The 14,308-nt window shown below is 52.3% G+C and overlaps 1 protein-coding gene across 1 annotated transcript in view; it reads right to left on the reverse strand.

The window, feature by feature from the left end:
• The window catches only part of LOC8036995 (KICSTOR complex protein SZT2), a 169,139-nt gene that overhangs the window by 17,046 nt on the left and 137,785 nt on the right, over positions 1–14,308 (reverse strand). Inside the window, exons 58-62 of the mRNA XM_042289347.1 lie at positions 13,060–13,121; positions 12,559–12,732; positions 10,604–10,884; positions 8,685–8,925; positions 534–747 (exon numbers count right to left, since the gene is read on the reverse strand). Coding sequence (XP_042145281.1) covers positions 534–747; positions 8,685–8,925; positions 10,604–10,884; positions 12,559–12,732; positions 13,060–13,121 — 972 coding nt within the window. The remainder of the gene's footprint in view (positions 1–533; positions 748–8,684; positions 8,926–10,603; positions 10,885–12,558; positions 12,733–13,059; positions 13,122–14,308) is intronic.

Genomic DNA, 14,308 nt, shown 5'->3' on the forward strand with positions numbered 1-14,308 from the left:
TTTGCATCTACCCATTTTATCCTCTAATCACGGCTTGTCGCCGAGACGTCGGTGTACCTCCAAACAAAAAGCAGGCACACCTGCTGGCCGTATCATGGTGCCCGGAACACATCTCGACAGGTGTGTTTAACGTCTTATCTAGCCTACGCATCGAAAGCGGTCCCCAAGCGGCAAAAAACGGCATCACGAAAGCTGAAGTGTCACGTTGTCGGAAGTCGCAATCCCGGTATTAGTTGAACGTAGATGTTCTGGAAAAAAAGCATGCGAGAATGCGGGTGTCGCCGAGGTCGTGGCGTCCCAACTCCTGGCTGCCGAAGCTTTCCTGGATTGTCGAGTCGCAGTGCGACATGCAGCGGGACGGGCGTCTGCCGCGTCCACCACCGCCGTGACGACGCGAGGGTTGCGAAAGGCGACCGCATGGAACTTAGCTGATGTCGTATGTAAGCGAGGGACCACTTGCACCAGCCAGAGACGCACTTCGGGCACCGTAACTGTACCGGTACGCCGAAAGTGAGGCGGCGCCTCGGACTCACCGGCGTGGATGAGGTTGCGGGCGTAGTTGGGCGACTTCTGGTAGTACTTGACGAAGTCGTCCAGGAAGCTGGTCAGGTGGTAGCCGTGCTTGAAGAGCAGCTGCTGCCCCGACACGTACGAGTGGATTGTGCGCAGGTGGTAGTCGTACGTGAACGAGTGCATGTGCATGTTCACCCGGATCTTGTCCATGTCCTCGATGAACTCGGAGGTCACCTGCATTCGCGCTCCGTGTGTGACCCTTCGGCTCGCTTGGCTTCACCAACGCGGTTCTGAGCAGTGCATAGTGTGGAGCAGAATCTAAACTCCGTGTCACCAGTTATGTGCAGTGCAGGCGAAGGCAGAGCCAGGCGAAGGGAGAAAGGGCAAGCACTAGGAAAGCGGGATGGGAGAAAAGGGCAATGGAGGGCAAAGAAAGAAAGGAAGAGCACTAGGAACGTTAGAGAAGAGAGAAGGTTTCTTTCCTCCTTTACAGCCTTTCTAGTGCTTGCCCTTTCTCCCCTCGCCTGGCGTTGCCTTCGCCTGTACTGCACACAACTTGTGACACGGAGTATAGTAGTTTGAATTTTAACAACTGCTATGCCAAATTGTAACGACGCGAAACAAATTTCTCATTGCAATGTGCCAGCTGATGCGAATATTTAAAAAGTTAATGAGGGGATTTTAAAAGGGCACCCAAGTGGATTTGTAAGATCGTCTATTTCTGGTGGTAACTCAAATCTAGGGGGTCTAGACATCCTAAAAACCCCAAAATTACGTTCCTGGGCGGCCGATTTCACTAATAAAAATCTAATCAAAGAGTGTGACACGCCCAAGTTTCTGCACCTCGGAGCGGACACTGGGAGGCGCCGTCAGATGGTGTTTTCAAACAATAATTGCCGTAGCACGTCTCCTACACCCGAAGATTTGACGGTTTTTGTCAAAATATAATGCAAACGTGCCTAAAAGAGCAATATTAGTAACGTATGAAATCTCCACGCAATTACCTATTTTCATTGGCCAAATCTTATTATGGGGGTGGTGGGGACCCAGAGATACCCCCCCTCCCTCCCAAAAGAAAATACCGCCCGTGTATTTTGATTACAGTGAATTTACTAGGACATCTTGCCATCTACAACCGGTCATTTTTATTGACGATCAAACCAAGCTCCTACAAAAAGCAATTGAGTGCCCCTTTAAGTAATGAACTCACCAATAACCACTTTACGCTCTCCACCTGACGTCAGCCGAGGTGGAACTGATCCCGAAGGAATCAGTTCTCTATTTCCAGTGTCCTTTTTCTCAAAAATTTATTTGCAGCCTTAGAAGAAGCACTCCATAGATATTTTCTCATCTTTTATGCACTATTCTTTCACCGTAGGCTTGAAACTATTCTGACAACATTACAAGTGACCATCTGTCACGGATAGTGCGTACACATGACCTCGCCGCAGCTACTGAGATACCTTTAGTCTGGTTAGACGCACATCAGAGGTGTTCCAAGGCCACACGATAGATGGTGCCAGTATCGTTGAAAACGATCACAAGCAGACACAATGCACTTGGTCAAGCGCAAACGCAAACGCCTTCAGAGCCTATCCAAACGCCAAGCACATGCCACCCTACACAGCTTTACTATGCTATGTTCGTCCCCAAGCTGAGAGTGCGGTGAAAGCTACACGCTCATTGAACCGGTCATTCATATACCGTAAAAGCCCACATATTGCCGCGCCCAGGGCTGAGAAAGCAACGCTCGGTCACGGACCTCCAGAAAGTTCTCGTTTATTCATGTACCGCATGTAACTTCTATCATTTATTCCTGCTTTTGTTTTCTAGAAAGTGCGTGTTCATTCTCGCCCGATCACGCGACGCTCGAGCCGCTTTCGCCGAATCTTCGAGATAGCGACGCACTCTAGATAAGAGGCCGCCCGCGACCTTGTCGAGTCAGTCTCGCCCCAGCGCTCGATTCTGCTGACACGCCGACTTCGACGCCCGCGACGCTCTGCTGTTTTCTTCTGTTTCCTTCTTTGTTTTTGGCACAAGTTCGCCACATTAAACGTTTATTTCTTCCTGTTTATTTGTTATTTTTGGTCACCACCCGTGACATTTTGGTGGAGGTGCTGGGTACCGCATGCCCGTCCAGCGTTCCCCTCCAAGGGCCCGCAGCACAAGTCCGATTCCCGGCTTGGTGAGAAGACCATTCACCGCGGAACCTGAACCTCGGACCAGCCGCCGCATAAAGGGAGAGGATCCTGAGTACGGTCTGCTGCCGGACAAGCCGAGGCCCAAGACGACGGCGATGGCCAACCAGTCGGAGATCCCGGCCGCTTCTGCCGTCGTATACTTGCCCGTCGCACCCCGGACTCCGACGCCTTTCACCGGGGAGATCCACGAGGACGTTGAAGATTGGCTACAACGTTACGAAAGAGTGGCCCGCCATAACCGATGGACACCGGAGCAGTGCCTTCAGAACGTCTACTTTGCTCTGGAAGGCACGGCACGCACCTGGTTCGAGAACCACGAAGCGTCCATTGCGTCGTGGGAAGAATTCCAGGCCGAGCTGCGACGGACATTTGCCAACCAGCACCGACGGCAGCGTGCCGAAGAACTCCTGCGAGCGAGAACCCAAGGGCCGACCGAGAGCGTCACAAGCTTCGTCGAAGACGTTCTCCACCTCATGAATCGCGCCGACCCAATCGCTCCTGAAGAGAAAAAGCTGCGAGTCTTGATGCGCGGCGTCAAGGAGAACATCTTCGGTGGCCTTGTGCGGAGCCCGCCTACCACCGTCGAAGCTTTCATCGCCGAAGCAACCAACATCGAGCGCGCGCTTCAGGCACGTGCTTCCCACTTCCAGCGACATCCAGGCGTCGGTGCACCCGCACCGCTTAACGGCGAAAACACTCCGGATACACCGGACATCCGGGAAATGATCCGAGAGGTTGTCCGGGAGGAACTGCGAAAGTTGCTGCCAACTACCAACCGTCCGCCAGCCCTTTCCATCGCCGAGGCTGTCCGAGAAGAAGTGCATCGGGCGCTCCAACCAGAGGTTCCCGTCACCACGGTGGCACCGGAGGAACCCATGTTGAGCTACGCCGCGATGGTCCGACGACCGCCGCAAGCCCCCCGCCAAGCCACGTCGCCACCCCGAAGAGACGCCCCAACGCCGCATTACCCCCGACGACAGGAAGATCAAGGGCACGTTCACCCAGAGCAACCTGCGCCGAGGAAGACAGACGTCTGGAGGACGGCCGACCGACGCCCGCTGTGTTACCACTGCGGGGAAGCTGACCATGTGTACCGCCGATGCCCATACCGACGACTCGGGCTGCGCGGATTCCACCCAAACGACCCGCGCCCCCGGTATGGTGAACGCCCTCGGGAGATCGACGAGTATCTGCGACGACCCCAGTCCCCCGAGCCTGCGTCCCGCCGAGAGTTCCGATCGCCTTCACCACGACGTCCAGCTTCGCCGATGCACCGACCCCGACGTGAAAGCCTGTCGCCCCTCGCTCCACGCCGGGGAAACTAGGCGCGGCAACCCCTGGAGGTGGAGTTGCCGAAGACGACCGACGCCAAGATCCTCCACGAACGTTGGAGGGCCCCCACTCGAACGCTACCAGAGACCAAAACGACGCCCCGGCAGCGGTGTCCAATAACCTAAACGTCGTCATTGACGGGCACGACGCATCAGCACTCGTGGACACCGGAGCAGACTACTCGGTCTTGAGTGGGAGGCTCTCCCGCCGCCTTCGAAAAGTCACCACGCCGTGGGATGGACCACAAATACGAACCGCCGGAGGGCACCTCATCACACCAGTCGGGAGATGCACTGCTCGCGTCGAGATCCACGGTGAGACGTGCCCTGTGAAGTTCGTCGTTCTGCAAGACTGTTCAAGGGACGTTATCCTCGGAATGGACTTTCTCTGCGAGTATGGCGCCGTCATCGACCTCGGGGCAAACCGGCTGACGCTTCGAAAACCTGCTCCACCACAGGAGGACCCCAAAGTGACGTCATCCGCGGTACGAGTCCTCGCAAACCACGTGAACCTACCGCCGCAGTCAAGTGTTTTCGTACCCGTCGGGGTCGATGAGACTTTCTGTGGCGACGTTTTGCTCGAAGGAAGCCTCCAGTTGCTTCTAGGAAGAGGGATCGGCATCGCAAGAGGCGTCATGGAGCTCCAAGACGGACGCACTACTGTCGCACTCGTAACGAACTTCCGACAGGAGGCCCAGCACCTCACGAGAGGCACCGCCGTGGGCCACGCCGAGGAACTCCCGGACGCAGCCGCAATCGCCGGAATATCAGAAGACCTCTCTTCGTGGCCACCTAAGACAACGCCGCCTTCGCAGTTTGACATCGACCCAACCCTGCCTACCCCACAACGACGACAACTCAGTGACCTTCTCGCCGAGTTCAATGAGTGCTTCTCCACGTCGTCAAAGGTGCGCCAAACGACCGTTGCGAAACATCGAATTGTCACTGAAGACAACGCGCTTCCTGTGCATCGGTCGCCGTACCGTGTTTCCGTGAAAGAAAGAGAAGTCATCCAGAAGCAGGTCCAAGAAATGCTCGATGACGACATTGTCCAGCCCTCAAGCAGCCCGTGGGCTTCACCGGTAGTCCTGGTGAAAAAGAAAGACGGGACTCTTCGGTTCTGCGTGGACTATCGCCGACTAAACGCCGTAACGAAAAAGGACGTCTACCCGCTGCCACGCATCGACGACACTCTGGACCGGCTGCGCCATGCCCGATACTTTTCGTCGATGGACCTGAAGAGTGGGTACTGGCAGATCGAGGTCGACGAACGGGATCGTGAGAAGACTGCCTTCGTCACGCCGGACGGACTGTACGAATTTAAAGTGATGCCGTTCGGACTGTGCACAGCACCGGCGACGTTCCAGCGCGTAATGGACACCGTTCTTTCCGGCTTGAAATGGCAAAGCTGCCTCGTCTATCTCGACGACGTCGTGGTATTCGCAAGCGACTTCGACGAGCACCTGAGACGTTTGCGAGCCGTGCTACAGGCTATCCAGAATGCTGGACTGACACTAAAGCCGTCAAAATGCCGGTTCGCTTACGGCGAGCTCAAATTCCTGGGCCATGTCGTGAGTGCTCAGGGTGTAAGCCCTGATCCTTCCAAGACATCTGCTGTTGCAGAATTTCCCAAGCCATCAGACAAGAAAGCCGTAAGAAGATTTCTTGGACTGTGCGCTTACTACAGGCGTTTTGTTCGCGATTTTGCCAAGATTTCTGCACCGCTCACGCATCTGACCAAGGACGACGTGAACTTCCAGTGGGGGGAGGAGCAAGAACAAGCGTTCAACGAACTGAGGGAAAGACTCCAGTCGCCCCCTATCCTCGGACACTTCGATCCATCAGCGGAAACGGAAGTTCACACGGACGCTAGCAACGCCGGACTCGGCGCGGTACTCGTCCAAAGACAAGACGGAGAAGAGAGGGTGATCGCTTACGCAAGCCGGGCACTGTCCAAGGCAGAGAAAAATTACTCGACGACCGACAAGGAATGTCTCGCTGTCATCTGGGCTTTAACCAAGTTCCGCCCGTATCTGTACGGGATCCCGTTTCGCGTTGTCACGGACCACCACGCTCTCTGTTGGCTCGCCAACCTCAAGGACCCGTCAGGACGCATCGCTCGCTGGAGTCTGCGATTGCAAGAATTCGACGTGACCATTGTGCATAAGTCTGGCCGCAAGCATAACGACGCCGACTGTTTGTCTAGGGCCCCAGTCGAATCTCCTCCCGAAAGCACTGACGACGACGACGACGCCCGTTTTCTCGGTGCAGTGACAGATGCCGACATGGGAGCACTTCAACGAGACGACCCGGAACTTCGCGCCGTGATCGAACACCTCGAAGGCCAAGGAAGTTCAGTTCCGCGAGTCTTGGCCCGAGACTTGTCAAGCTTCGTTCTGCGGCGAGGTGTGCTCTTCAAGAAGAACTTCGGAACGAGCAACCCTGCTTGGCTGCTGGTTGTTCCGGCCAGCCTGCGAGAAGAAATCTTTCAAGCATGCCATGACGACCCGACGGCTGGACACCTTGGATACAGCAGGACGCTCGCCCGGATTCGTGACAAGTACTACTGGCCGAGACTCCCGAAAACAGTCCACCTGTACACACGGTCATGCCATGAGTGCCAACGACGTAAGAGGCCTCCGACGAAGCCAGCAGGACTCCTGCAGCCGATACCTGCCCCGACTAGGCCTTTCCAGCAAGTCGGAATGGATTTGCTTGGGCCGTTCCCAACATCGACTCAAGGAAACCGGTGGATTATCGTCGCGACCGATTATCTTACACGATACGCCGAGACGAAAGCCCTGCCATCGGGAACAGCCGTGGAAGTCGCCAAATTTTTCGTCGAGTCCATTCTCCTTCGACACGGCGCACCTGAAGTACTGATTACAGATCGCGGGTCATCCTTCATGGCCCAGCTGACGCAAGAAGTCCTTCGTCTCAGCCACACCAGCCATCGTCGCACTACGGCGTACCACCCGCAGACCAACGGGCTGACGGAAAGACTCAACAAAACCATCGCCGACATGATTTCCATGTACGTCGACGTAGAGCACAAGACATGGGACGAGGTGCTGCCGTACGTCACGTTTGCCTACAACACAGCGGTTCAAGAAACCACGGGAATGACACCGTTCCAACTGGTACACGGCCGGACGGTTACCACGACGCTCGACGCCATGCTGCCTCACGTGCCAACCGGTGATGTCAACGACGACGCCCAACTCATCTCCCAGCGCGCGGAGGAAGCTCGTCAACTGGCAAGAGTCAAGATTCAAGACCAACAGCGAGTCGACGCACGCCGGTACAACCTTCGTCGCCGGGACGTCCACTTTCAACCCGGAGACCGGGTATGGGTTTGGACACCAATTCGTCGTCGCGGTCTCAGCGAAAAACTCCTGAAGCGCTACTTTGGGCCCTACAAGATCATCCGACGCCTCGGCGATCTGAACTACGAAGTTCTACCGACGGAACGCGCCCATCTGCAAGACGTCAGCCGCGACCCGAGGTGGTGCATGTCGTCCGGCTGAAGCCGTATTACGAACGATAGGACTCTCCACTCTCGTCGACGAGTGAACTGTGGACTGTGAACTCCGGCTAGCAATTCTGCTGTCCTTTTGTTTTTTGTTTTCCGTTTTTGTGCTGCATCGGGACGATGCACTTTTAAAGGGGGGGATAATGCCGCGCCCAGGGCTGAGAAAGCAACGCTCGGTCACGGACCTCCAGAAAGTTCTCGTTTATTCATGTACCGCATGTAACTTCTATCATTTATTCCTGCTTTTGTTTTCTAGAAAGTGCGTGTTCATTCTCGCCCGATCACGCGACGCTCGAGCCGCTTTCGCCGAATCTTCGAGATAGCGACGCACTCTAGATAAGAGGCCGCCCGCGACCTTGTCGAGTCAGTCTCGCCCCAGCGCTCGATTCTGCTGACACGCCGACTTCGACGCCCGCGACGCTCTGCTGTTTTCTTCTGTTTCCTTCTTTGTTTTTGGCACAAGTTCGCCACATTAAACGTTTATTTCTTCCTGTTTATTTGTTATTTTTGGTCACCACCCGTGACAATATAATACAAAGATTTCCCCCACCCCCTCCCCGAGCTTAGTCTGTTAAATTCCGCGTACTGGAAAAAGGAAAGTTCCTCCGATTCTGATCTGGACCCGACAAGGTTTGTAAATGAACAATGAGATCCATCTCGCCGTAAACAATGAGCTGCTGCAGGCAAAAGCTATGTACCACTGTTTTCCCAGGTCACACCGTACGCAAGAGAACTCTTCTTTTTCTTGTTGGGTCTCAGGTTGCATTATGTATTACGTGCAGGTTCGCATAATACATGGGTTTTTACAGTACCTCTCGACACACGATCATGCTCCTTGCCCATACCTGCACGCAGAGAGCAGGGTAAGGTAACAAAAGAGAAACGGCTAATCGGCCCGGCGGGCGCGTAACTCTCACTGCAGTGTAGGCTTAGGGGCGAACAAAGCATAGCCTGTCTCCGGCGACGCAAACAGTGTCAACGATTACGGGAAAAACAGCACTATATAAGACAAGGACAATGAGAAGAAACATACATGACCCGCTAATCGTACACAACTACAACCAACGAGCTCAACTCTCAACCTCGCAAACAGTGTCGTCCCCTCACCTGGGACATGTAGAGCGAGGTGCCTCCGGGAAGCAGGCGCTGGCGCTCCACGAGGAAGAGGTTGCACGCGACGTAGGGGTCCCAGAACCCTACCTCGAAGAAGTACAACCCTCCCAGGTGCCACTGGAACAGGCAGTGCTGGGGCAGCACCCCCAGCGAGAGCGCGTTCGCACCCACGCTCGACTTCTTGCGCAACGGGCAGCCGAGGGCGTCCGACTCGCGGCGCCGCATTGACACCATGCTGCGAGCGGAGGTGAGAAAGAGGGGAGGGAGCGGTGGCCGAGATTGTTAGCACGCCGCAGCTCAGAGCACGATGAGCGAAAGCTCAAAATGCAGAACGCATAGACCCTGGGTTCAAACCCCACCCCCGCCCGTTTCGGTATGGATGAGTATCGTACCGGTGTGCAGTCGTGCATCGTTACTCCGTGATGCACGTTAAAGTTCACAGGCTAGCAGTTGTACTGCATAAGCTAACTTTTTCATCTACAGCGCAAACCAGTGTCGCCATACCTCAAAGGCAGGCCGGCCTTGCACTGTCTAAGCACAAATGTTTAATATGGCTTAGGGAAGAAAGACCGCGATTCGATTCGTCCGCTCATAAATACCGCGTGCGTGGCAAAGTTGGCAGAGAAGCTTTAGGATTCAAGCCCTGCCGAGCAAGCTCTTTCTTCGACCAATCGTTACTCTTCTGATAAGTTAGTTCATTCTCGTCTGTTAAGCATGGACCAAAGCAACACGTTTTCCTGATTCGTATGCCGGAACGCGTATATATGCCCGCTTTTGGTCACGGCGTCACCGCTCCGTTTTTACGTGTACCGGCACCAGTATTTGGAGTTCAAATATCTCAACTTTTACGTGTCCCGTATTGTGATGTAGGTACCTGTATTGTATCGTACGCATCCGTATTGAGGGAGTGGCCAATCACGAAGCACATTTCTTTCCCGCCGCTGATCGTCTCCGACACTGCAACGCCAGCAACACGGGCCACTACCCAAAATGCTTCTCGAGCTATCGATTATCAGAAACCCAAATCGAGTGCCCACGCAATGCTCGGGTCCAATCTATGAGCCCCATTCACAGTACCGCTATTGGGCGGTACTGCGACCACCCAGCTACTTCACAAGTTTCCAAAGGAGAGATTGAATGAAAACGCTCCCTTTTGCCCTTGAAATTACATCCCAACGAAGGAGTTTGTTGGCCAGTGGCATTGCGTGCAAGTAACCTTGAGTCCCACTAGTGCCAGTAAGCTTGTGTAAAATGAAAAACATTCCAATTGAATATTGTTGCACCACCCTTTAACCCTTTCACAGCTTTGTTTTTTGTTTTTTTTTTCTTTCTAGACATTTCCTAGTGGTCGATTTTTGTCCACGTACCTGTCCAGGTTGAGAAGCTGCCCAGGTGGAGAAGCATTGAATAGAAATATTGAAGGAGGCAAATGCTATCACCTTTCTTCCATTCGGTTTTATTTTGGTGCATCCGGTTTCGTGATATTCCGGCGGTCCCAGATTCCGAACTTTAGGTACTTCACAGAGCTTTTCCATCGACTGATGAGCTCTCATCCTTTATATTTCCTTTTCTTTCGAGAAGCATTAAAAGTCCGAACTGGAGGAGCTGGCGCTCCGGACACGCTAAGCGACCATCTCGCACGTATCACGTGTGCCGAACTATAAATAGCTGCAGTGGAGCAAAACACCGTACAAATATAACGTTTATAGCTCGTTAAAAACGTAACAAACACCGGCACCTCCCCGGAGGGCACACAGTTTTGCGTTTAGGCGCAAACTCTGGAACATGTATGGCGACGACCGTCAAAGGGTTAAATATTAATTTAAACTCATCCGTCCGTCCGTCATTTTCATTCGTGACGTTCCGGTGGAGGCGCGGGGTTCCGAATACCTGCGCTCCGGGCCGGACCTCACCTGGACTTGCGGGAGGCCGCGTGCCGGGTCTGGATCGCCATGAAGCCAAGGTTCTGCAGGTACTGGATGTACTCCTGGATGTAATGGCCGCAGACCGTCATGTGCCATGTCTCCTCGTTGGTGCTCCGCCGGTGCTTGGGCGACCCCTGGCCCCCAGACGCCGGCGTGGTGCTTGGCGCACCGCTCGAGCGGCGGGCCCGAGCGCCCCCGCGTCCTGCCGCCCCGCCCGCTCCGACGTCTCCGACGCCCTTCTGGCTTCCGCCTGAGCTGTGCCGCATGCGCTGCAAAGTTGGGAGTAGGTTCGTGTTTGAATGACACATTCGTGTTTCCACGACAGGTTCATTTTATAGATGCACAACACATTCATTTCGTAGCTGCATAAAGCGTTCATAGGTGTGCGGCACAATCGTAAACACACTAAACGTTCGTAGACCTACAACTACAGTCCTCGACAGATTTTTCGGATGCCGAAAATTCGGACTTGCTCATTATTTGGGACATCGACGAGGATCCATGACTTACCCAATTTAAACAGTATATATTAACCACCAATCATTCGAATAGTTTGCAGTCCAAAGTTCGATCTTTTAGACTAAAAAAAATAGCTACAAGTGGCGGCCGCTGAGGCTGCCATCTTGGATTTTTTGCTGGCTTGACCGTGGCTTGGCTTGATATTCCAGACAGATTGGATAGGTTTGACAGCACTATTTTAGTGCCGCCGAACAAGCTGCTAGACGCGCATGCTATGTATTTTGTTCTTGCAGCGCATCATCACCATCGTCTTGGTTTCTTGCTTTGGTTAATTTTCCATCTCCAACCAACTTTTTGCTCTGTTTTTGTGTAAGTCACTGTGAAGTGTGGACTGCGCCATTGACAGCTTCTAAACCTTGCACCTAAGTGTCTCACGGTTTCGTCGTTTTGCCTCGTGTCAGTGCATGCTTTAGACCTCATGGCCTCCTCTTGCACCTCCGGCGGGTGAGGACATGATGCTGACACAAATGCAAGCGGACATGATCGCCAGCAAGCGTAACATGACGCGAGGTACTCTTAGGACACTTTCCTAAGCCAGCCTAGGCTCAATAAAGCCAAGTTTTGTAATCTCAAGATTTTTGGGACAGCCTTATTATTCGGATGCTTCTTCAGGCCCCCACATGAAGTCCGAAAATTCGGTCAGCGACTGTAGTCTGTAGACACACGTGTTTCTAAGCACACTAGTTTCAGAACGTAGAACAAACGGGGCATTCGAAGACGTGAGTCTCGAAATGTGTTCTCCTCCGAGACTCCGAGTTTTCTCTCTACTCGCTGCCCAAAAGCAAACGCCGGACGCCGCCCTTCGGCGGCGGCGCACAAACGACACCAAGAATGCCGCAACGATGGCGACTTACGCAAGTGCCGAGTTGCTGTCCCCGCGAGATGTGCTGCACAATGAAGTAAGAGCATTCGGATGTTTTCAGTGTGAAACATTTTTTGGCTAATGGTTCTGGATTTCATGAAGCCGCATTTCGTGAAGCCGTGGCCTGTGATGTCACACGACTTCTGTTTCCCTGCTAGATTTAGCGAGAAAATTGACAGCACCTGACCTCAACGCCAATTCGGTTTTCCCACTAAATTTGGCGGACAAAATGACATCACGTGACTTTGTGTCACGGGACCTACACGAAAATTCAGTTTACCCACTAAATTTAGCGGAAAATTGACGTCACGTGATCTCATGACCAATTCAGTTTCCCCCCCCCAAATTTGGCAGGAAAAATGACATCACGAGGCTTGCTGTCACGTGACCTATACACAAATTCAGCTTCCCCGCTAAATTTGGCGCAGAAATCGACATCCCATGATGCTAGAACGTCTCACATATCCATCACATTTGCCTAGCGATTTGCCGGACAATTTTGTATACAATAAGACCGGCAGCATCGAAATAAGTACAGTTAAGGGAGGTCGAAACTCTGAACCTGGTTCAAAGCCGGGTCCTGCTGCCCGGCAATGTCGAAGATCGAAGCGTGGGTGTCCAGCGTGTGGTCCCTGACTTGCGCCACTTTGAGACGCCAGGTGGGGCTGAACAGGAGCGGAGTCAGGCAGTAGTGCACCAGACGTGCTTCCCGTTTCACCTGATTCAGCATTTTTTCCTGCAGAGAAAAGATAAAAAAACATTTGCACGTCACTCAATTTATTTTATTTTAAAAAGGGACCTAGAGCTTGCTCAAAATGCCATGTTGAGGGAAATGACTTTTCAAAAAGGTTATTTTCTGTACACCACCAAAAAGTATGAATCTTAAGCAGTCTCAGCACGAGGCCCAAGTCTAACAATTATGTCCATGAGCCAAACTGGAAGTGAAATGACACTATCCTAGGGAAAGAGGTAGTAGTTAGGATGTTGCTTGAAATTACTCATTGGGCAATGCCAGTGCTTTTAATAACTTGGACCAAGTTTAGTGCCGAAGATAAAAACTCACCATAACCAAAAGGTTGGCACAGGTTCCTTTGTCATTGTAGATCTTCTGGAATTCAACAAGTTCTGCAAGAAACAACAGCATGCAAAAATTAGGCCGGATTTTTCGCGTATCAGAACATCCCCATAACGAGCACAACACTAGTTTTTTTGTCTTCACACCACTGGTTTTTTTACTCACAGAATACCAACTAGCTCAGACTGATTCCCTCTAACATTTGTTTTCAAATTGGGGTCCAGAACCCTTTGGGGTCTGTAAGGGCATTCTAGGGCTCTGCAAAGCCCTGTCTCATCAGTCGAGGCCGGCAATAAAAGTTGTACTTTTTTCAGAACGAAAAAAAACTTCAAAATTTTCTGGTGCCATTTCCGGTGGGTATGTCAATGAGAGAAGTCTACTTCACACTAGCCCTTAGTTATATCCATTTATTAAATCATTCTCATAATTTACCAATACCTTTCCCTTCCTCTCACCACGAACGGGGCCCTCCATTGCCTCCATTAATCCACAGGGGTCCACGAAACATCAATGGCCAAGAACCACTGCCATATTACATAGCTTCCTTAAGTTATGCAACTTAAGGCCCGTTCACACTCTTGCGACCGAGTACGACTGAGAGAGACGCGATCTCTTACAACTTCTTAAATGTTTCTAGAATGAGGGAACACACTGACATTGTGGCGCCATCTATGCGGTGACCCTAGAACTGCATTTTACAAAAGCGAAGGTTTTGCGGGATTTCTGAGGTCAAATGTGCGTAATACCCATAGAAAGGCTCGTTTGTAACATATACAAAAGCTTTTCGAGCCAAAAAAGAAAGGATATTGCGCGAGAAATAAAAAAAAAATATGCCGGACCGCCGAGTTTACACTGCTTCCCAATAGATGGCGCCAGTGTGTTCTCTGGTTTAAGAAGTTTTAAGGAACCCAGGTTTAAGAGGTCGCAAGCAGTCGCAAGAGTGTGAACGGGCCTTTATGCAAATCGATGACGATAAATCCAAAGCATGCGAAACATTCAATAATGAATCTAAAGCACACATTTGTTTGACGACGAATCCCAAGCATGCAAATCGCTTGCCAATGAATTCGGCAAGCGATGAAAAAAAAAAAACAGGTAGAAGCCACACAAATCATTCGACAACTACCATGTTTACACAAATGTAGGTCTACCCAATTTAAAATTTTTGGAAAAATGAGCTGAGGAGGTCGACTTATAATCAGAACCAAAGGATTCTACCGCCGACGAAGCCCAAACA

Source organism: Ixodes scapularis, unplaced genomic scaffold (assembly GCF_016920785.2).
Source record: "Ixodes scapularis isolate PalLabHiFi unplaced genomic scaffold, ASM1692078v2 PGA_scaffold12__126_contigs__length_90152505, whole genome shotgun sequence".
NCBI lineage: Eukaryota > Metazoa > Arthropoda > Arachnida > Ixodida > Ixodidae > Ixodes > Ixodes scapularis.